Source organism: Typopeltis vanoorti, chromosome 13 (assembly GCF_054136105.1).
Source record: "Typopeltis vanoorti isolate ZY-2024b chromosome 13, IOZ_Tvanoo_1.0, whole genome shotgun sequence".
NCBI classification, from domain to species: Eukaryota; Metazoa; Arthropoda; class Arachnida; order Uropygi; family Thelyphonidae; genus Typopeltis; species Typopeltis vanoorti.
In genome coordinates, this window is record NC_143561.1 from 120628309 (window position 1) to 120652342 (window position 24034).

A 24034-nucleotide genomic window follows, 5' to 3' on the forward strand; every position below is an offset into this window, starting at 1 on the left:
CTAAAATTAGCTAATGAGAAGAGAAAAAAGGAGTTGTTAGAAGCCACCCCCCCTTTTTTTTTTCTTTCTGGCTTTGTCGAATAAAAAAAAAAAAAAGATACATTTAAATATTATAAAAATGTTGCAATACTCCGATAGGAAACAAGTATAATTCTTCTAATATGTAAGTAATACTTATAGTGAATACTGCATAATAGGTATAGTTCATGTTTTATTTTTTTCTCTGAATTTGAAAACTTGGAAATAACCGTATTCGCGATCTCTGTAATACTTCTTTTGAGTAGAATGAAAGGGCGTTTGCTTTGCTTGGTCAGAAGAAATGTCAAGGCGTTCGAAGGGTTAACCTTTGCCCCATTCTGCCATTAGCGATGAAGATTCACGATAAGACCTTGAAGATGCATGTGGCTAGAGTGTAAGTGGCAGTCTGCTGTAGTTTCTTCGCTAACGTCAATTCTCGAGACGGTATTTAGTTTCTAGGTGGATAAGTAAACTAAACTATAGCATGCGCTTTTATTTTGTGTGATTAATGCATTTTTTAAAGTATTTCAGGAAATTGTCCGAAATTGTTATCTGCAAAGTGATATGAAAATCTTTTATTGCTTGTGACGCTGTTTATCAATAAATTGTGCCTGTTTTTCCCGGAGGTAGTTTAGTAGTTTCAATGGCGCGGAGTCAACTTTTAGTAACCATTGTGGCTATATTCACTGCCCTCATTTTATTTGCCGTTCCTCTTATTCTCAAGTTTACTGTGTACAGGAAACATCAGTTGCAAGTATCTTCCACAGATATGCTACCAATAACAAGCAGAATATCAACGGTATGGTGCGAGGGACAAGAAATTCAAATGAATTCTTCCTTTAATGCCTTTCTTTTCCGATTCGAGCCGAAGATCGATGAAAGATCTGTCCGCACCACGAGCTTTCTGCATAGCTTTCAGTTAAGGAATAAAGCTGTGAAATATTGGCGTTTTTATTTTCTTAAAGGTTCTTCTATAGCAGTCACAATGTGTTCCCGCCTTCCTGGAGCTTCGTTAATCATTATTAGAAGCAAACAAAATCTCAACCACTGCCTTTCGGAATACCACGTGAAACTTAAGGAGGAGGAAGAGAACGATAGCGACGAGTCAGGGATGGAGTCCGACGATAAAACATCTTCAATATCAAGTAGCCAGGGTGTAATTTCAAACGAAACGGATAGTTTATTTTTTTGTCGGCATGCGCAGACTTCCGTTGCTCTGCCGGCTAGTTACAGGTGTACGTCGTCCATGCAATCGCAGCTGGCCGAATATCGAAGCAACAAAGTCAGCTATCGAATCGCCCATTCTGATTATTATTACTTCTTCTTCTCCAGTGATACGTTTCTGGACATTTTACCAAACGAGATCTTTCTCGAGTTTCGCATGGAAAGAACATCTTTTGCTCTCAATGAAAGTTTAGTGAACTGTACCAACACGCGCTGTATGTTTCCATTAGCATTCGCGTCGGGAAATATTGCAGTGGTGGAAATTCCAATGACAGGTACTTGGAACAGTGAAGTGATTACATCTTCGTGTATGCATCGAAAAGGTTTGTTCTACGTCTTTTATGCCACTGTCGTTGTTGTTATTTTCATTTGTGCCTTTCAGTAACAAACAACGATAAATCCCGTAGACGAGCATCGGAAATGTTCGGCTTTTTACTGTAACTCAGTATATGTGTGTGTGTGTGTGTATATATATATATATATACATATATACACACACACACGAAAGATTATTCTTCTGATACTTTTTTACAGTGAACAGATAGAAAGTTACGAAGACATTCGAAACTTGTTGGCAGAGTTAAACAAATCTAACGAAACCATCACTCGTCAAGCGCCTTTCTTTTTATTTTAAGCCAACATTCAGACGAAGGATGAGCCGACAGGTCTCTGATGGGGGCGATCAGAATCCCCTTATAGAAACTTTAGTTTCTTCAATAAAACAGACCAAATGAGTTTGAATTAAGTAACCTGCATGCATAGCACACTCGTCTTCATCTTGGTTGCTTCTTCTCAACCACTCAAACCAAATGTCGTTTTGTTTACGAATACCATTTTTGTCGTGTTTATTTACCATTAGTTAATGTTGAAAGAAATAATTACTTTAGTAGTGTTGTTAAAGGAATGCTATACTGGATTTGATTATTTCGTTCAAAACAGTTTTCGTTGTTACTTTATTCATAATGTTACTTCATACATAAATCCAAGTAATATATATATATATTTAGTAATTTTGTTATTTAACTGAAAATTCAGATTTTGGTGTTATAATCATCCTTTCCTGGATCTGTCTCGGGAGATATGTTTCTCTATAAATTTCCTGATTGCCATTGTATACTGAAGAGACATATGTTCGAGATGTCTTTGAGTGGGAATGGAACAAACCTAATCCAAGAACCCCAGTTAATAACTCCGTGCATTATATGCAGAAAGAGAGGAAGTAGAAAGGTGTCATGTACCTTCCTACTCATTCTTGTGCTCCAGTTTTCGTCAATAACATAAAGCCGGTTCGATTCTGGGTATAAAACAGGATTTCATAACCCCCCCCCTCGTTCCGATAAACCTTTCTAAAAAGCCACATCCCATATTGCCTTAGTTGAATCTCATCTCACTAATTCAGTCACATGCAACTCCAGATATTGCCGGTTAGAATTACCACTAAGGATTACCCCCAAGTTTTACCGCTGGTAAAACTTGGGCTGTTTATCTTTAGAAACGAATATATTCTCGTATAATAATTATACTTGCAACATGTTCTGTCTTATCAAAACCGCATTTTATATGTGATATCAATTTTAGGCAGTCCGTTGGCATTTCAAGAAAAACGTGAATTATTTCCTATATTAAATTTTGGCTTCTCTTAAACTGTAATTTTGCATCTACCTCGTCAAATGATTCACTTACAAATTTATAAACTTACTATAAATGGTGAATTATTGTCGAAAGAAGAGCAGTGAATCACTTGCTGAATCAGGACAGTCATTTTACTGTACATTATACCTTTATACTATTCAATACTGACTTGATCACCCAGTGACCAACTTTTCAGCCTTTGCCGACTTCTCAGGCACTGGGTGATGCAGCCAAGTCGGTGTTGAATAGTATAAAAGTGAGAAATGGACGCTGACCGCGAATCTGGAACTTTAAGAATTAGTTATCTTTAATATTTCTGACTATTTTTTCCCTTTAATGAGAGTCGCGCCATTCTTTTAATCATTATTTTTCTATTACTCAATGTTGGTCAATGCATATGGTTACGTATATATATGGGTAATTTATTAATTTTACTTTATTTTCAGATACCTGTAAATTTTACAAACTTTCAAACACACACACACACGGCTTTTTTCGAAGATGGTGATATACTGACTACCGCACTTTTATCTGAAGTTTTGTCTTAATTTAATAACATTAAAAATATAAACGATTTTATATTTTAATTAAAAAAACTATTACGCTTGAATTAAAGTTTAATGGAATGAAATCAAACTCTTTGGAGTTTGACCGTCTGGTTACTGATTTTTTTCACCCCCAATGAGGAACTAGTTTCGAATGTATATACAGAATTCTCGTATCTGTTTAGAATTTCATTTCAATGTCAAGAAATGAATATATTCTCGTCAGATTCTCGTCGAAAAAAAAAATCTCTACGTTTCGCGTAGAGATTTTTTTTTTTTTTTTCAATGAATCGCTGTCTACAGCTGTGCTTATTACCTTAGCTATGTTGTGTTAGTAATATCGTCATGCATTTCTGTGTTGTTGAGTTTCACAGCATTCAAGTAGTAGTAATATAATTTTGTTTATGGGATAGTGGCCTTACACTAGATTTTTGTATCGCCTTCAAACAGTAGCTTCACTTTTTCAAGGAAATAAAACACATCTTTGCCTTAGAGATAAAATATATTTCTCACACATGTTCATACAAATATGGTTCTGTCCGAAGTGTAAGGTCTCAAATCCACGATTCGGTTGCTTCTGTGATCTTAACGATTTCGATAACAGCAGAACGAAATTAGTATTCACTTTTTATCCTTCCTCTGTGAATGGTGATAAAAATTGTTTCCTTGCGTCATTTTCTCACGAAGAAATTAAAATTTCTTTATAATGGAGTATTTCTATGCTCTTGCACTCGTTTTACTTCCTTTCAAAATACAAAGAAACATTTTAAGACACTACACGCGAGTGTTTGATCATTTTATCTTTTTCTTGGTGGCATACTGCTCATTTCATTACATGAAAAATTTTCACCATTATTGACCATTGTTCTCTTTATCGGATGATAGCATTCGTTCGGTAACATATAAATTAATGAGTCCCCCTCATATTCATTTAAATCCGGAGAAAATTTGTAAGTTGAGCTTAATATTTTTTGTCACTCATTGGAATGACTGATCGCCCAAACTTTGTGATTGTGCCTACTTTCTCCGTAAGAAATGAGTACACGTAGAACACAACAAAAAGAACCCTGTCTTTATGTTGAGTGTCTACCTAGCTTCATGATAGTTTCATGACATATTTTTTCTGGTCACTGGCTACAGGAACTTTTTCTATGGCGTTTTTTCAGTCTATTAACGGATTAATTGCGGTTTGATACAGGTACGTAGTTTTTACCTGCATGTAAGTCGAGCTTCAACTCCACAGATGTGAAGGAAATAGACTGTATGACACAATAATGATTGTTAGAAATAGGAACACGAAATGGTGAATGTTGTCTGACAATGCGATGAAGGATGGAAATCATCTACTAATCCAGTTTCCTAAAGTTCAGGCTAAAAGAGTTCCCCCTATCTATCTTGAAAAACTATTGGATTTATTTTATCTTTATGCTTTTTTAACATATATAAATTAAAAATTCAAATAAATGCTTTAAAGAAGCAATGAAATAATTAACGTTAAATCAAAAGATAAAAAAAAAATTCCTAATCTTTACTCCTCAAATTCCAATCGACTATTCCGAAATTGACTAAGGACATTTCACCGCTAACAACAAATTGAAAATAAAGTCCTACGTGCGGCGCTGTGTAGCAAAGTACGCAGTACAAACGTGTGCCTAAGATAGTTTATATAAACTTAAAGAATTATATAAACAGATACAACTGATTAGATGAGTTCGATACCAAAATTTGTTGCAAAACTACGGCAAAATGAAAATGACCGATACGCAGTTCCACATATTGTGAAGGAATGAACCTACATCTTAGGAGCCTATAATTAAAAAAAAAAAAAATTATTAAAAATGTACGCTTTTTCACCTATTACGATATTTTAATAATATAAAATAGTTGTGTGTTTTGTAGTAGCAGCTAATTAAGTAATAGCAATTATTATTTTTAAAACTATCATGGAAGCAAAAGACTCCTTACGGCTCTACTGTTACACACTTTATCATACCGCTCCTTAAATATGTTCACTTGTCTCCACGCTCACCACTCTCGATGAAAGATTAAATTGGTAAACAGTCAATAAAAAAATGCATTAAAAAATGAAATTTTAAGTAAAAATACATAAGTGTCTCTGAAGTCCCAAACGATATCAAAATTCATGACATTTCAAGAAAAAGATTCCGTTTCTTGGTATTTTGCTGCAGTGGCTGATGAGGCTGGGGTGTTCTTGTCTCATACACTTCAAAAGTATTCATCTTTTTCATACCTTTTTTTTTTTTTTTTTTTCATTACTCCCAAACTGGAGAAAATCATCGCAGTTCATTCCTTTGAAGTTAGATTTTTAGAATTATCGTTGATTTTATTGTCAGTATGTAGTGGATGTTGCTCCATAATAAATTACTGAAGAGAAAACTTTCTGCTGAAGCAATGGACCAGTCCGTTTCAAATAAATTCAGTAATGGTTTCCATATTTTTAAAAGAAATGTTTATGAAAATATCGGCAGAATTCTTATGATCGTTCCAAATCCAAAAAGCCATTTCCTTTAGTGCAGTGTTTCTCAACGTGGGGCGTACGCCCCACAGGAGGCAATTTCAAAATGTATATATATATTTATACATATTTATATTATACTTTTTTCAGAACTTGGCTGACTATTATGCTAGGGGGAGCATCAAAATCGTTGAGGTGTGGCATGATTCAAAAAAACGTTGAGAAACACTGCTTTAGTGTAACTTTTCATATAGTAGAAATACGTTAAATCAATTATCTTGGTCCATTACCTGAATTTATAGTTGTCAAGCTAGTGATGACATTTTCCCATTCTAAAGTTATTTTAGTGCTGTCCAGGACATAGAATTAATTGTTGAAAAGGATGAGCCCATTCTTGTGTGGATTCCATTACTATATTATAAAATTCAACAACCTAAAACCTAAATTGCGAATATGTCAGAAAATTATTAAACTACACAATAATTCTTCAACAGTTGCAGGTAAATAAGTACTCGTTTTGTTTCATTTCAATTTTGTCAATAAACGTTTCCATCTCAGCTCTTACTTCAAATGCTGATGTCTTTTCTTTCAGGTCTCTGAATAGTACGAAGGGGTGGGGGGGGGAGTCTGGAAAGTTCTGATAAACACCTAGAACAAAAATGATATTAAAGCAACTGATATAACCACAAGAAAGAACATACAAGAATATAAGAACTTAATAACCTTCATAACTGCTTGAATATCATTTTTGTTCTATATGTTATCAAAATTTTCCAGATCCCTCTCTTAGATGGAAAGATTTTATGTTGCTTATGTAAGAAATGTATTAATATAAGTAAAAAAAAAAAAAAAACACCTATTTTCTTATAGCGAGGAGACGAGCACTTTTAACGTCTAGCTTTTGGAGATTGAGTTGGAAATTCAGTATCCACCGATTATCAATAAGTTATAGCTGGCCTAAAGATTAAGATTAAATTAAGACTATCCTTAATTATATAAGCGGTAAACGATGAAGAGACTGGCAAACAAGTGCTGCCATCTCTTGGTACCTAACCCTAAAAGGTTATGTTATGTTATGATGTAAAATAGTGTGGATCCTATGGTCGAATTTAAAAAGAGTTCATAAAGTTCCTTCCAGAAATTTTATGAACTGATTTTGATGATTCTTCTTAGACACATACACACACTCTCTCTCGCTCGCTCATAAACATACAAATAAAAAAGTTCCTCCTGTTCAGCTATGGTTGACTTAGTTTGATAGGACTGCCGTTTTTCCACATTGATCGTTTTCAAAAGGACAGCGTTCCTCATTGCATCTTGAAGGTATTGATGCAACTGTCAGAATGTTTTCACTGTCTTTTCTTTTATACATATAGTCATACCTGTATGACCAAATTGTATACAGAGTTAAAATAATTATGATTATTTGTATCCTAATTAGCTTCTCATTTAGGCACAATAGTACATTTTCATTTATTATTAGAATCTCATTGTTTCACAACATTTCAGGTTTCTTCTGCTTTTTTACAATAAATAATGTAAAATGTTTCTGGTTCTGTACAAAAGTATCAGGTTGTAGGACCAGCCAACAGTATGCCTTTTGCCACAATCCTCATTTTGCATCGGCAAACATGCATAATGCACTAAAGAAAAACGTTTTATAGAATGGAACACTAGCGGCTTGTACATAAGCACTGCAATACTGCAGCACCCCCAAGGGAAAAAATTAAAAAAAAATTAAATTTTGTTTGTGTTTATAAATAATAACAATGCTTACAACATTATATAAATGCAGTACAACATGTTAAAGGTTACAGCTTATGTTTCGACATTGATTGAATAGGTAATAATTGGAATTGTTCGATTAAACCTTTAGATTGCGAAACAAATGCACTGCGATCTACTGAGTGTCGGAATTATCACGTTCGGCCAATTGCAGCTCGACTCGCCGATATGCCATTGCATATAACAAGTGGATCCGACACTGCTCGTTTGAGCAGTGTCGCTACAGATACAGATAAATTGTATGCTTATGCAGTGGCGAAAGAGGCGCCCGCCACGGGCGCAACTAGATTTGGGACGCAAAACGTAAGCAATGTAAATAATAAAAATAGATAAATAGATATAAAAGTCCGCTATTTTATATTGTGTTTTTAAATTTCGGCAATACGCCGCTTTAGACACAAATTCTGCAACTCATTTTGATGGGGTTAATAGTAAGTATTTAACATATTGCATTTAGTAAAATTTAAGTTGTTACATTTAAATTTGTCAAAATTTTTGTCATTTTTGGGTTAGGGAGGATATGAAGCGCCTGTGGCAAGTTAGACACGTGCCATAGGTGCTTCATACCCTCGTTACTGTACTGTGCTTACGCACCTTATCTCTGTGGGATACGAAAGATTATTGGTGCGAATTCGTAGTGAGGGTGAACTGTTTTTTGTAAATCTTATTTTATTCTGTTAAAATAACATTTATTATTATAGATACAAGGCTGAATTATGAGTGTCACTGTTGAAAATATGAAAATAATTATATTTTTTCAATTATCGTTACACGAAACAAATGTATTGCGATCTAACGCAGTGTTGGAATTATCGCGTTCGGCCAATTGCAGCTAGACTCGCCGATATTCGTTTGCATTTGTCATTGCACTTAAGTGAATCCTACTGCTCGTTTGGGCAGTGTCGCTTACAGATAAATTGTATGCACGCACGCGTTATTTCTGTGAGATAAGAGACTTATTATTGGTGTGTGCTCGTGGTGAGGGCGAAATATTTTTAGTAAAGCAATTTTTTAATATGTAAATTTATTTATTAATAAATTCGTTACTGATTAGGAAAAAAATATTATTTTGTATATGCAGCACCTCCCACTTAAAATTTTCACCGGCTGACACTGGAATGGACTTATTAGAAGTCGGAATACATTGTCGAAAACTGACATTGGAATGATCTCGAAAAGTAAATATATTGCTCGTGATGTAGTATTTAATAAATTTTCTATTTTGCAATTTTCTTCTACAAACCGGTACCCCTCAGCCATTTCAATGAACAGGTGGCCTTCGTTTAATCGCAAGAAGAGAGTGATGACTGTCAGGAATACATTTTTGTAGAAAGGGAATTGCATACCCGTGGTATGACTTATGTGCTTTCGCTGTGATTATGGCTCTGGTCATCAGTGTTTTCAAGTGTATATTGATTAGGCTTTGACCTCCAACTTCTGTTTCGTGGAAGAGTGCTGTACGGCGCATTGGTGGTTCATATTGTGGACCCCATATGTATGTCACAAACAGCCTATGAATTTTCTACCCATTGTCCATGGTATGGGATGTTATGTATTTTGCACCACAGTCGAGAGGCTTAAGTACATATTATAAATTCTGGTTTTGCTTTACCCAGAAAGATGTCTTCTTCGCATATTGCTTATTATTTATTTATTTATTTTGATATTGTTCCATACAACTTTTTCCACTAATCTACCTAAGCATCCAAACCTCTAATTTTGATTCCCAACACCTGATAATTTTTTCCAGTCATTCTTGCTGGTATTTTAGGTTTCAGTTGCCAATTATCATATAGTAAGATTTTGTGAGGTTTAATTTAAGAGCTGAGGCCTTTCCTAAGAAATCCAATATTCTCCTTGTTTCCTGCATGGATTTTTCAAATTCTAAGGTAAGTATTCTTATCGGCGTAAGCTAACAGGTTTGTTTCACTTTCACCATGAATATTAGTTCTTCTTCATCTATGATCTCTTATGCTTTCAAGCGTCGAGATTTTGCCAAAGAGATTTCCATGCTGTCCTCTCCAAGGCTTGTTCTTTTGCTTTTTTTCAGTTAAATTTCTTCTTTCCTAATTTTTCTTTAATTTCCTTTTGCCAACCTTTCCTGGGCCTGCCTATGTTTCTCGTTCCTGTTTTCTGGCTTTCATATATAGTTTTTGCTATTCTTCCTACTTCTATTCGAGTAAGATGTCCAAACCATCTCATTTGGGCTTTTGTTATGAATTGGTTCAGAGATGCAACTTGAAGAATGTCTCTTGTAGTTTGGTTTCTTATTCGATCCAATCTTGTTTTTTGCACCATTTGCCTGAGATATTTCATTTCGATTGTTTGTAGTTTATTTGCATTTCCTCTTGTCAAACACCAAGACTCGCAACTATGTATATGTTAATGTTGGTACAAACACTGAACTATACACTGCCATTTTGGTATTCTGGGTAACTTCTTTCTTATCTAAGAATGGGCGTTTCATTGCATAGAATAGCTTTGTTCCAGCGGTTATCCTGTTTATTTCTGTGTCTAGTCTACTATCTTCTTGTACACATGATCCCAGTTCATGATTCTCTATTTTTATTTTGTTTTGATTGGTTTCTATATGTGATCATTGTTTTAGTTTTATTTATATTTACGGTCATATTCCTTTTCTTTGTTTCTTCATACCAAATGTTGATGCTATACTGCAAATCTTTGGCTGCATTTGCTAGAAGCACTATCTGCAAAAGCCATATGTGAAATTCTGGTTTCTTTCAGTTTCCTGTATCCTAGATGGATCCATTACTATAATGAAAAGAAGAGGGCCAAGGATACAGCCTTTCCTCGCTCCTGCATTTGTTTCAAATTCCTTTGATCTATTATTACAAGTTCTTACATAAGTTTTAATTGCTTTTATAGAGGCTTTGTATGGCCGCTATTAAGTTATCTGGTATTCTTTTTCTTTAATATTTGCCATGTTAAAGAAAAGGAAGAACTCGATTAAAGGCCTTTTCGAAATCTGTGAAACATGCATGTAGTTCTCTTCCATATTCCAATGTTTTCTCTGATATCTGTCTAAAACTGAAGAATAAGATCCTGTGTACTTCTATTTTCTCGAAAACCATATTGCATTTTGTCCAATGTATCCTCTCTCTCCTCTCTCTCTTTGATTCCTAAGTCTTTGTTCTAAAATACGCGCGTACAATTTTCCTGAAACGCTTAAAAGCGAAATCCCTCTATGGTTTCAAATTTGCGGTTATCCCCTTTCTTAAATGTAGAGATTATTATTGCTACTTTCCAGTCTTTGGGAATAATTTTCTCTTTCCATATGTCATTGAATAGATGTAATAGAACTTTTATGGCTTTCTTTCCTAAATTCTTTACCATTTCTGGTGTTATTTAGTCGTGGTCTGCTGATTTGGCCAATTCATTTTCCTGAATTTCCTCACTTTGATCTTCTGTTTTGTCTTGCTCTTAAATTTCTATTTTTTTTCCTTTCGTATCCTGCATCTTCCAATAACTTCTAGTGGTACTGTTTCCAACTTTCAATAATGTCTTCGGGATTTGTAAGTAACTTTCCATCTTTATTTTTGTTTTGATAAACTTTATTCTTTCTCTGACCTCATTCTTCTTAAATCGTGATAAAAGAGTTTTTGGTTTTTTTTTTAACTTTTGTTTTACAGTATGTCCGAAGTCTTCCCAGCACTTTCTTTGCTTTTCTTTCACTAAGGTTTTAACTTTATTTCTGTGATTGTTGTATAGCTCTCTATCGATCTACAACTTTGATGCTGTATCTATCTTCCACAATTGCTTTTTCTTTTTAATTTCTTCATTTAGTTCTTCAGTCCACCAAGGTGTTTTATATTTCTTCTGTTTATTGATATACCACAAATTTCTTGTTTCTAGAAGTAGTGTTTTGAACCTGTGCCATAGGCTTTCTACGTTTTGGTCTTCGTAAATCTTTTTCTACTTCTTTCATCTACTCTTCTATTTTGCTTTTATACTCAATGACTGTTTCTTCTTTTTTTAGTTTGTAGTTTTTTATCTTAACATTTATTCCCTTGCTACTTTTTCTACATTTTTCAACTTTTATTTTATGGGTTGTTTCCAATACTAATAGGTAGTGGTCACTGCCTATTTCAGGATCTATAGACTTGCGTTTTTTGTATACTTTCAGTAGGATCTGCTTATAATGACATAGTCAATTATAGATTTTTCATTCTTTATACTTGAACATAGTATTCGCTATTACTAAATTATTCATATGGCAAAGATTAATTATTCTTTCTCCGTTATTATTCCGGGTTATTTCTCCTTGTGATCCCAACACTTGTTTTGTTTCTTCATCTACCGTAACGCCCTACCTGGTCGTTAAGGTCTCCTAGCAGTATAATATGCCCTTGAACTTCTTCAGTTGTTTTTCGTAAGAGTTCAAATAATTCAGCTTTAATTTCTTTATTAGCATTATAATTTGAATCATATGCAACCATTACAGTAAATACTTGGTTATCTGATTTAAAATCTATAGCGATTGTCAACCTTTCATGTATTAGTTGCCAGGTGCTGCTCATGCATAGGCACAGCGGAACTGCAGCACCCCCAATTTTTCTCGATATATAAATATATTTATTAATTTATATATAAATATATTTATTAATTAATATATATATATATATATATATATATATATATAAGAGCCTGTGTAACTCAGTGGATGTGGTGCTTGCACACCACGACGCTTGACCGCATGAAGGAAGACTTCTTTGTTTGGAATCTAGTCGTCGACTAGAGGAAATTTTTCTAAGCCTTTTTTCGACCGGCTCCTGAGTTAGTCACTTTCTAGCACGGGCAAGCAGGTCTTTCGTCCCGTAAACTAAAGAAAATTGACCGTAGAACCCACATTATTTCAGACATTAAATATATTGTGTTAGGGACCACGGGATGGCGGCACTTGCTGAGCCATTCTCTTCAGTGCGTGCCACTTAATTAGTGATAGCCTTGATCCAGCTATCTCTGATTAGCTACCAGTGGAGATTGAACTGCCCACTCAGTCTCCAAAAGTTAGATAGGGCTAAACGGCCTCGCCTACTCCCTATATGGGAATAAAAAGGGGGTTAGCTGATTTATTTATTGATATTTAATTTTATTATCAACAATCCTATACAATTCTCTTATTTTATATAAAAAATAATAAAAATTCATCTTGTAGCACTTAGGAGGACGCTAGCAGCACTGTGTTTACCACAGTGCCATATTGCTACGCGCGCAAGCACATGCACGTCATAGTGAGATGCGAGCTATTAGCGTAATGCGGCACTGTCCTGTCACGCAGTTCCACTGTTGTTTATATGCAGTTTGTGCCAGTAGTAGTGTTCGTAGTGCTTATCGTGTTTACTCCGTCTTACTTATTTTATTTATTTTTTTTTATTTATTTATTTAACAAGGATAAATTAGCTAAATTGAAGAATAAATTGCCTACAGAAGAAATAAAATTGACCGCTAAAAGCATATCCCATGATCAACAAAGAAAAACTTGAAACTGAACTTAGAGTATTCTACAGTAGACCCGACATGCATGATTATTGTAAATTAATTGACTTGTTAAAATTTATAACACAAAATAATTTTGATTGTGTTCTTAGTGAAATTACTGTATTGATAAAAATGCTATTGACAATTCCTGTGACTACATCAGAGCCTGAACGCTGTTTTTCAACATTAAAGAGAATAAAAACATTTGAGGAGCACTATGAATCAGGATAGGTTAAATGCACTTGAGATGATTTCAACGGAGAAAAAATTCTTCAACAGTCACACAAACATCATCATTCGTTTTCTTTACCCTGTAAACTTTTAATGTTCCATGTTTCGTATCTCATGTACTTTAACCATTTAGGCAGTTCAGCTATCTCTGTTGTTTCTTTTAATGTGTAAAGTTTTAAGGTGTGTAGGGGATTAGCCTTCAGTATCTGAGTGGTGGTGGTGGGACTGCCACCTTTGAGGCCCACAGACCGGCCTATGAGAAAAGTGCTATCCCGTTGGTTTGCGAGGGGTATATTATTTCCCTCCTACCCTTCATAGTAAACTATGACCAGCATTCCCTGATTCGCCACCTGGGACTCACCCGATGGGGTTACAGGTGTCACCACACTGGTGAATATTAGTTCTTCGAATTGATTATCAATAAACACAAATGAATTGATTCATTTGTGTTTATTGCTTTAAGTAGGCCAACTTGATGGTTCAATTGCTAATACGAAGACGACAATAGAGGAAGGGGCACCTTTCTCTAAAAAAAAAAATAATAAAATAAAATTAAATTAAATTAACTATCTCTTAAAGTTTACCCCCAAATCTATTTCCTTTTTTCTTCGAATATGTACTCATGACTATAACTCTAGAATTAGTCATGAGTACATCATGATTACTAACTCTAGAGTTAGTAATGTGCATGGCTTATTGGTCAATTGATAGTACTGTAAGCCCACAGAAGCGAGACCCTTCGACACTTTTGCACATGTCAAAAGAAGGAGAATCCATTCCGATATTAGGGGAATCAATGTGTTTCGTGGAATGAGTGTTTATTATTGTACGTCGGAAAATTAGCTTTTCTTTCATGGAAACTCTAGTTCTTAGAGTGGTAACTATTTTGCTTGTACAACAGTTGGAAAATTTATGTATAAAGCACGTGACCTCGCGTGTTGGTGGCCAATTCATGCATCTTTTATTTCTTTCTCCCCTTCAGCATGAATTCATTATTCTTGGCACAAAGCCAAGGTCGGCTCTACGAAGTGTGGGCGTGCAATACTCATATACACATCTCAGATGTGTTATATGGTGTCTGTTATATTTCTTCCTGTTACTGCGTATGTTTGAGCAGGTGATTGAAGCTTCTGTAGAAGTCTGTATTCTGTTTGCGATAATTTTTGAAATTATTTTATAATCTGAATTTAATAACGTTATACCTCTCCATTTTTTACATCCTTCAGTTTTTCCAGATCGGAAACTTTTGGTATTAAGGTGATGTATCTAGTGTTAAAAATTTCTGGTTTTGTTTGCGTTTCTCACGTTTCATTAATCATCCTCGTAAATAAAATCGTATTATAACTCATTGTAGTTTTTGTTTTATACGGGTGTGTGATTGAGTTATTTAGTTTGCAAGTAAACCTTGTATTTTTTTCCCTTTAAATGCGATGTTGTCGGTACGGCGCCAGTGCGTGGTAGAGTATCATTAATGTTGGATGATTTGAATTTACTTTATTTTGTACAGTGCAGTTTCTAGTCGCTTTCTAGAATCCTCAAACAAATGAATAATGATTTAAAAGAAAGAACAAAATCGATATAATCGAACCAGAATCGCAGGAGTATTTCCAGAAGCTATGGCATGATAACTTCTTGATACAAGAATCCTCTCCGAAATATAACATCAATAATATAGATGAGTTCACATAAGAAAAATGACAAAACACCCTCAAACAAAGCAGAATAGGCAAGTCACCAGGAGAAGATAATACAAACAGAACTTATTACATTTTCAGGTAAAGAATTTAATATCAGATTTCTAAAACTTATAAACCAAATATACAAAGAGGGATAATCCACAAAAAGCTGGGGTAGAACTCTAGTGATCTCAATTTACAAACAAATGACTAAAAACAGATTGCAATAACTATCGTAGCATCAGCCTCCTCAATACAGGTTATAAGATTTATGCAAAAATGTTAACAAATTAATATTCTACATAGAATCACAGCTGGGAGAATAATCGAACGGATTTCGTAAGGGAAGATAATGAATAGACTCAGCTTTTAATTTAAAAATAATTATAGAAAAACATAGACCATACAATTTTGAAACACACAGCTTTAATTGATTATATAAAAGCATTTGAAAAAATTGTGAGAAAAATAAACTAAGGGAAACTCCAAAGGAATGTCACATTCCAAACCAACTATACAATACTGGTCTATTGAACATATACCATAATAATGAAATAGCAATAAAGCAAAATGATACCATATCTACTTGGAAACCAATAAATTGAAGAGTCCGTCAAGGCCGTACTTTATCACCCTATTATTTAACATAACTAATCTAATTGTCGCCTCCTCTTTAAGAGGGTTACAGCTGATGGACAGTCCGCTTCCATGCCTCTCTATCTCTTGATTCTGTAAGACTCTTGGCCATCCAATCTTTGATGTTTTTCCATTGCAGTCGGGTCTTCCTCTCCTTCCTTGTACCATCCCCTGCAATACTATTCTGGGACTCTCCAGAACTCCTCATCAAATGTCCTGCAAACGCCATTTTTCTTCTTTGGATATTAGCCATATTGTCTCTTTTCATTTTAAATCCTTTAAGAACCTCATCATTGCTCACTCTTTCAGTCCAGCTGATATGATCCAGTTTTCTAAAGCACCACATTTCAAATGCATTCAGTCGGTCACTCATCTCCTTATTGATCGTCCAGGACTCACATCCATGTCTCCATGCTCCAGATCATTGTCTTGAGGAGTCTTACAACTGCTTGTTCAGATTTCTATTTCCTAATATGTGGTATATTTGGAAAAAATGCTGCGTTTGCTTTTTTAATTCTGTTCTTAATTTCATAATTAGATCTGTCTTCTATATATGTTATATATATGTTAAATATATGTATTTAACATATATATATGGACAATATTATCAAAAAATGGAGAGAAGTAAATACATGTGGCTCCCAAATTAATCGACATAAAGAAATAGACACTATTTTTGCTGATGATCAGATCATCTTTGGAAAGACTGAAGACGAACTGCAGAAATTTTGTTGCATTCATGACTAAACATGCACACATAACCACAGGAACAAGAACTACACTTGTTTCTGGATAAAATCAACTTTCTTCATCCTCGCATCAAATTCACGCTCGAAAAAGAATCTCCGCGGGGTATCTCCTTCTTGGACGTATACATCCAAAGAAAAGAAGATAGTTCTATATACTCTTCTGTCTATCGCAAGCCGACATTTTCAGGTCGCTACATTCACAATCCTTCGGCTCATCATAGAACACACAGATTCTGCTCTCCTCCAAAGAATCTTTAAACCTAGAATTGGAAACAATCAAATATACAGCCATACAAACTAAAAAATCATTAATCATTTCCCCACATATCAACCTAGACAAGAACAAGCCCGCAGGATTACCATACCTAATGTCAAAGGCATTTCGGAACGTCTTTCAAAAATTATGAAGATATATAAATTTGCTGCCACCTACAAACTAATCAACCTGATCTGCAATTGGTTACCTTCTCCTAAAGACAAACTCTCGCCTCTGATGCTAGCTGGTGTGTTCGAGGTCCCATGTTCCTGTAAATTGTCCTACTATGGACAGACAAGTAGATCCATTAGCAAACCATCTCGGAACATCAAGACCATATTCATTGTATCAAAGCGCAGAAATCTGGCCTCTCAAAACACGGAATTGATAACCCAAACCATTGGATCCATTGGAAGAAGACCAAACTTCTACATAGATCTTTATATAAACCTAAACGTTTATATAAAGAAAGTGCTGAAGCCTTATGTCACAGATCCAATTTGAATTGTAATGATGTTCTTACTATCCCTAAAGTCTAGGAAATTGTCATCCTAAATTGTGCAAAATAATTTTATATATGTTATTCCATTTAATGTAACATTTTCTTTCCCAGATATATTTTAATTTAATTCTATAACACCCTACTGCATGCATAGAGGGATTCCATTGTAAGCATGCACCGCAACTGTATGTGATTCCTAGTATTGTTTGAATTAACTGTGCTGACGATGTCCTATGATACTTAGGACGAAATATTTATTTATTAAAAAATCTTATTACTGTGCTTACCTGTGAAGGTTTAGTCAGGAGAAAACTATAGTCATATTTTTTCACGGAAATAACCCTGTCAGAAGTAAAATTGTAATAAATAATATAAAATAATTGAAAACAAGTTAATACTTTTAAATACCTAAACTGTAAACTATCTTACATAAATGAAATAGATATTGATTTTAAGATGATAAACTTTATAAAAATCACTGGAGTAATTAACAGAACCTTTAAACCTAACTACATACAGAAACACACAAGCCTTAGAGTCTACAAAACAATAACGAAATATACACTATTATATGGAAGTGAGATCTGGGCCTTCAGAGAAAGAGATATACAGAGAATTCAGGCAGCAGAAATAAAATTCCTCAGGAAAACAAAAAAACCCATCCTATTAGATAAAAAAAAAAGAGATAGCGAAATAATCCCATAACAGACTCAATGCTGAAATATAGGAAAAACTGATTAGATCATATAGCAAGAATGTAGAGAGAAAGATTACCAAAAAAATATCTTAACATATAATCCTAGAGGAACAAGAAAGGGAAGACCAAGAAGAAGATTGATTGAGTCCAGAACAGGTCACTTGGCCTAGAACCTGGATAGACGATGACAACGAGTTTCTAGTCCTAGAGGATTTTTTCTAAACCTTTCTTCTATGGGTTCTGAGTTAGTCGATCCCTGCCTGCCACGGGTAAGTAGGGTTTTTGTCCTGGAAATTCGGGATTATTCCTGCAATTTAAGTAAATCAACCGTACACCCCATACTGTTTCGGACTATAGCATTATCCATTACGTTTAGGACCACAACATGACAACAGTAGTCTGTCTTATTCTCTTCATCAGAGGCCATTAATATCAATGATAGCTTGTATCAGCTATCATTGATTGATTATGGATAGAGATGACTTCCCCTCACTCACCAAAAGTTCAAAAAAAGAAAAAAATCAGCTAATGCCTTTTAATCCCCTATAGGGAGTAGGCGAGGCCGTATTAGCCCTAGTTAACTTTTGGAGACTGAGTGGGCAGTTCAATCTCCACTGGTAGCCAATGACAGATAGCTGGCGCAAGGCTATCACTAATTTAATCGGTATACAGAGAAGAGACGGCTAACAAGTGCTGCCATCTCGTGGTCCCTAGCCCTAACACATTATTTTTAATATCTGAAAATAGTGTGGGTTCGACGGTCGTTTTATTTTAGTTTATGAGACGAAAAACCTGAGTTTCCCAGAGAAAAATTCCGCTTTTTTTTTATAAGAGCAAACGCCGCTTGTAATGAGCTAAAACCTGCCACTCATCCTTTAATACTGAATAAAAGGAGTTACTGGGTGAATAACAAACAAAATAAAAGATAATAATGATAACTCCCAGTAAGGCTGGTAACTCAATGCAGGAGGCTATTCTACTTCATTCAACTCCATTCCATTTGTGTGATACATATTTCTGTCTTTTGTGCATATGTTATTGAGGTAGTTTGCTCATGGAAGAAGTGAGTTTTCTGAGATGAGAAAACAAACTTCCTCAGCTTCACTTGACAGAACTCTCATAAAGGTTCTTCAACTCATGATGAGAATTCAAATGCAGGTATTTTCTGTTAATTTTCCTTCGACTATTGATTGATGTGTGTTGCTAATTGTCTGTGTTCGGGAACGCGCGCGCGCGCACACACACACACACACACACACACTTTTTTTTACTATTTCCCGTTTGTATTTATTTATCTATTGTTACATATTTTTTGTATTGTCATCATTTAGCCATGCGATCGAATGAACCATGTTTGATTTCTAGGAGGATAAAAAAAAATAATAAAATAATACTGATATGATTGTGTGACGTCAAGAACGCTTCATGAGTTGCAACTTAAAAAAATGATCTATCTGAAAATATTAATTTTATTACGTCCCTTTTCAAAATACAAAATAACATTATTATTATTATTATTATTATTATTATTATTATTATTATTATTATTATTATTATTTGTTCAGTTTAACACAGACTTATTATTGCCCTATATTGTTTTGTGATTTGTTCTGGTTTGCCCAAAGACGGCATTAGCATCATTACTTTGATCAAGTGTTGTGCGTGAATTACGTGAGCAATATTTCCGTTTAGCAATGTAAATTTTGTTATTTATTTGTCGTATTTAATAAGTTTATTTACTCTGAAAGAGCAAATAAACATACGAACAGTGGTGTTTTGATGAAGTTTTCATAGGAAAAATTGAACTTTTAAGGATTGAAATTTTGAGGATTATGGTAAGTTGATAGAAACAGTGGAATATTTGTATCAATATACATGAATAAATATCTAGAAAAAAGTATCTACACGATAAAGAATAACCTAAATTTTCTTTCGAAAGAAGAAGTAAGTTTTTCTTTATTACATGAGATTTCTCACAGTTAAAAATCATTAATAATGTACCATATATAAATGTCTTATGTGACAAGTTTTAACAAAATTCAGGAACTTTTCAGTAAAACTAAACAAGTGTTCACTTGTACAATAAGGATACAGTTTAGTAGGTAGTATTAGTATATAGACCAAACACAAATAACTATTGTATCTTGCCTTGAAAATATTTACACTGTGTGTGTGTGTGTGTGTGTGTGTGTGTGTGTGTGTGTGTGTGTGTGTGTGTGTGTGTGTGTGTGCGTGCGTGCGTGCGCGACGTGCACGCGCCATAGTGGTGTATTTGTTCAGAGTAAACATGTCGAAACTATTAAAATTTCAATCCGAATGATTCATTATATTTTAAACATTAAAATTATATGTTTTAGGGATATATATATATATATACATACATACATATATATATATATATATATATATATATATATATATATATATATATATATATATATATATATATATATATATATATATATATATATATATATATATATATATATACATACATATATATATATATATATATATATATAGATAGATAGATATATATATTAAAAACAGAGATTTAATGACTAAAAACCGAGATAACTTATAAAGATTTTAATTAGAATAATACGACTAGTTTCGGCTTATAACAGTCTTCCTCAGGTATTCTTAAAGGAAAAGAATAGTAATAAACATTGAAGTATCTAAACAAACTGGAAATTACAGGTAAAAATTGCCGCACATAATTGATACATAAATATATATTTATGTATCAATTATGATTATATATATATATAAGTTTTTTTTACCTTGGGAATAATGCATCAACTATCAACTTTACTGACAAAAGGGGTGAAGCAAAAGCTTTTCATATTCCTCGTTATCTTGAGAGAAACTGTGAGTGCAGAAAGTTTATGAGCTAATTGCTGGCCCTGAGTGTGCTAGGAGATTAGTCCTCAGTGTTGAAGTTTAGGATGGCTTTAGGTCTTTTATGTTTGAAATAATCCATTGCGTCATAATCTGCAGCCAGTTGGATCAGTTTGTTAGGGTGCACAGATGCTTTTGAGAAGAATTTGATTGTTATAGTCTGCATGAAAGTGTAAATATAGGAGACAATTGTGTCCAAGATGTAGCTGGACAGTTCGGATGAACCATAGGGCGCCCAGGATCAATCTGAGACATTTATTCTGGATACGTTGTAATTTGAGAATATTAGAATTTGAAGTATAAGTATGACTCCAGGATGGTGAAGCGTAGGTGAGTATTGGACGAACCATCAGTTTCTATATGAGAAGTTTGATTCTGGTGCTCAGTTTACTGTTTCTGTTAATTAGCGGATAGAGCTGGGCTATGAATTTTGATGTGCTTACACAGAGAGTCTTGATATGGGAGAAGAAAGTCAGTTTTCTGTCCAGTATTACACCAAGATTGTACAATTAGCAGAAGGTTTTCTTGCAGTTTCTTGATGGCTAGGTGAAGCTTTAAAGATCTGGCTAATATCCAAGTTTCATCAGCGTACAGGGAACTTTAATTGAAGATAATGGGTTGTGTGGTATATCATACAAGTATAAAGAGAATAGGATTGGTGCTAGTAAGGATCCTTGTGGAACGCCAGCCAAGATGCGTTTTTGTGTCGAGACTATCCCACACATCCTGACATGTATGCGCCTATCGTAGAGGTATGCCTTTATAAGATGAATGATTCCGATTGGTACACCAGATAATATCAGTTTGTATAGCAAACCATAATGCCAAACCTTGTCAAATGCACTGGCTATGTCAAGGAAAACAGCCCAAGTGCATTGACGCCAGTTAAAACCCGTGATAATGTGTTCCACCAATCTGTGTATTTGCTACGTGGTGCAATGCGACTGTCGGAAGCCAAACTGCTCCTCAGCCAGGATATATAATCGGAGTACTGAATCTTGAAGTCTGGTAAGAATTACCTACTCGGCAATTTTGCCGAGATTAGAGATGAGGCTGATTGGTCTGTAATTTTGAGGTAATCTGTGATCTTTTCCAGGTTTATGGATCGGTATTATGTCTGCCAGTTTCCAGTAGGAAGGTAAATGTTTGTACTGAAGGATGGAGTTAATTATATTTGTCAGATGGACAATAGCTCTACGTTGTAGAAGCTTTATTACTTTGTTAGAGATACCATCGGGTCCAGTAGCCTTTTAGTTCTTGAACTTCTTAATAATAGCATATATTTCAGCAGGTGAGGTGGGTGCAATTTGAGTGGAATATGTGAGGGCAGCATTGAGTGAATATCTGACATTACGGTGGATCTTGTATATATGGTTAAAATCGAGGTGATCGTATGCAGGTTTACATTGTTTTTCAAGATGATTTGCTATTGCTTCAGCTTTATCAGCATACGTGTGGATCAGACCTGAATCTGTTTGGAGGGGGGGAAGAGGTTTATTTCTGTTTTTAATCTTTCGGATGAGATTCCATATGGAGTGGTTATCAGTAGAGATGGGGGTTAGTTTATTTTCCCAGAGTTGAGTTCTATGGGCTGCAGGGGCATCTCTCACTGCAGAGTTGAACCTGTTCGAGATCCGTTTGTCTTGCGGCGCCGTGGTGTTGTGATATATTTTTCTTGCCTTATTTTTCTCTCTAATCAGATTCATAATATCTTCTGGTAAGTGGTTGGACTTGCGGGTAGTTGCAGAGGTAGTAACTGCTGCACAAGCTGCTTTAATCTGTTCTGTTAAATTTTTAACAGCTATTTCAATTTCCTTTTTTGATTTAATGATGGGAACAGGACCAATATATTTTGGAAGTACTTTGGAGAGCTTATCCAAAGGAATGAATGAGTGAGAGGGGGGGGGGATAATTTTTCAAGGTTTCCCAATTTTAATCGTGGTGGGTTATGGTCTGACGAGATCGTTAATCGTCATTAAATTGTATTGGAGTCTGATGTGCTGCAATATGGCTATGTCCAACACATCAGCCCGACCATAAGTGTTGTGATGGGTGGGATGACTGGGACCTATGACAGGAAGATTGTTGCAACCAGCATAGTTTTGTAGTATCTGTCCATTTTTGTTGGTGGAACGGCTATTCCAGGTTGAATGCTTGGCATTTAAATCACCTGCACAATGATAGGCTCTCCACTATCGAATAAGGCGTTCAAATCCGAGAACAGCATATCATCCACCACATGATTTATGTGGTGGATGATATTCTGCGAAGATTTTTAATTTGCCGACAGAACTCGTGAGAATCTCAATGCCGGTGACCTCGAGGTTGGTGGTAGGAGGGATGTTTATGGAGTGATGAGAGATGAAATTTTTAATGAAAATTGCCGTGCCTCCTCCTCTGTGGGACAGTCTATCAGCTCTGTACAGTTGATATCCACAAATTTTGGGGTTGTCTGAAGGTCTTAGGTGCGTCTCATTTAGTAAAAGGACTTCTGGCTGATGTCTTTGGACGAAATTTTGAAGTTCTAAAATCTTACTCCTCAGGCCGTTCGCGTTCCACGCAGTGATCTCTAGAGATTCTGGTTTTACTTTGTTATTGTTCATTAGTGAGCGCTGAAATAATGGCTTGTGTGTCCTTTAGAAATCTGATAGTAGAACTTTGTGGGTTGGATCTGCTAAAATCCAACAGCATATTTGCCAAGGAAGAGGTAATGATAGCTGTCAGATTCGGATGTGATGTTGACTGTTCCAGGGATGTCTGTTTAGGGCCAGTTACATCTGCATATGTTCTAGACTCTTGTTTCTGAGTTGTTCTTTTAGGGGTATCAGATTTCAGCAGATGGGCTTCTGATCTATTATGTTGAATTTTAGGAGGCTGTGAAGTAGTCTCTGATGTAGGTGTGCTAAGAGAGGAAGAGTATGTTCCTTCTTCTGTTTTTCTATTTCTTGGATTGTGCGCGCATCCTCTGTAGTTGGCAGTGTGTAGACCGCCATAGTTGGCACATTCAGCCGGGGTGGATTTTAGCTTAGCGCATGTATTTGTTGGGTGGCTGATCCCACATGTTAAGCATTTAAATTCAGCCTTACACATTTTCTGGGCGTGACCAAACTTCTGACATCTATGGAATTGCCCTGTTGAAGCCCTTTTTCTTAATGGTTCTATAGTGATTTTCAGTCCACAGATAGACGTCAGATCATATATGTGCTT

The 24034-nt window shown here is 35.0% G+C and overlaps 1 protein-coding gene across 4 annotated transcripts in view; it reads left to right on the forward strand.

Moving 5' to 3' along the window:
* Positions 1-396: 396 nt before the first annotated feature.
* LOC150100504 (uncharacterized) overlaps positions 397-24034 on the forward strand; it is a 102291-nt gene continuing 78653 nt past the window's right edge. For 2 of the 4 annotated variants that reach the window (XR_016549240.1, XM_090402562.1), the window contains exon 1: positions 397-1565. Coding sequence is in view for 1 of the 4 variants with exons in the window: in XM_090402562.1 (XP_090258688.1) it covers positions 662-1565 (904 nt within the window). In the remaining 3 variants the exon portion in view is untranslated. Of the gene's footprint in view, positions 1566-19605; positions 19762-24034 lie in introns of those variants that run through there. The other 2 variants (XR_016549242.1, XR_016549241.1) reach the window with 1 other exon arrangement.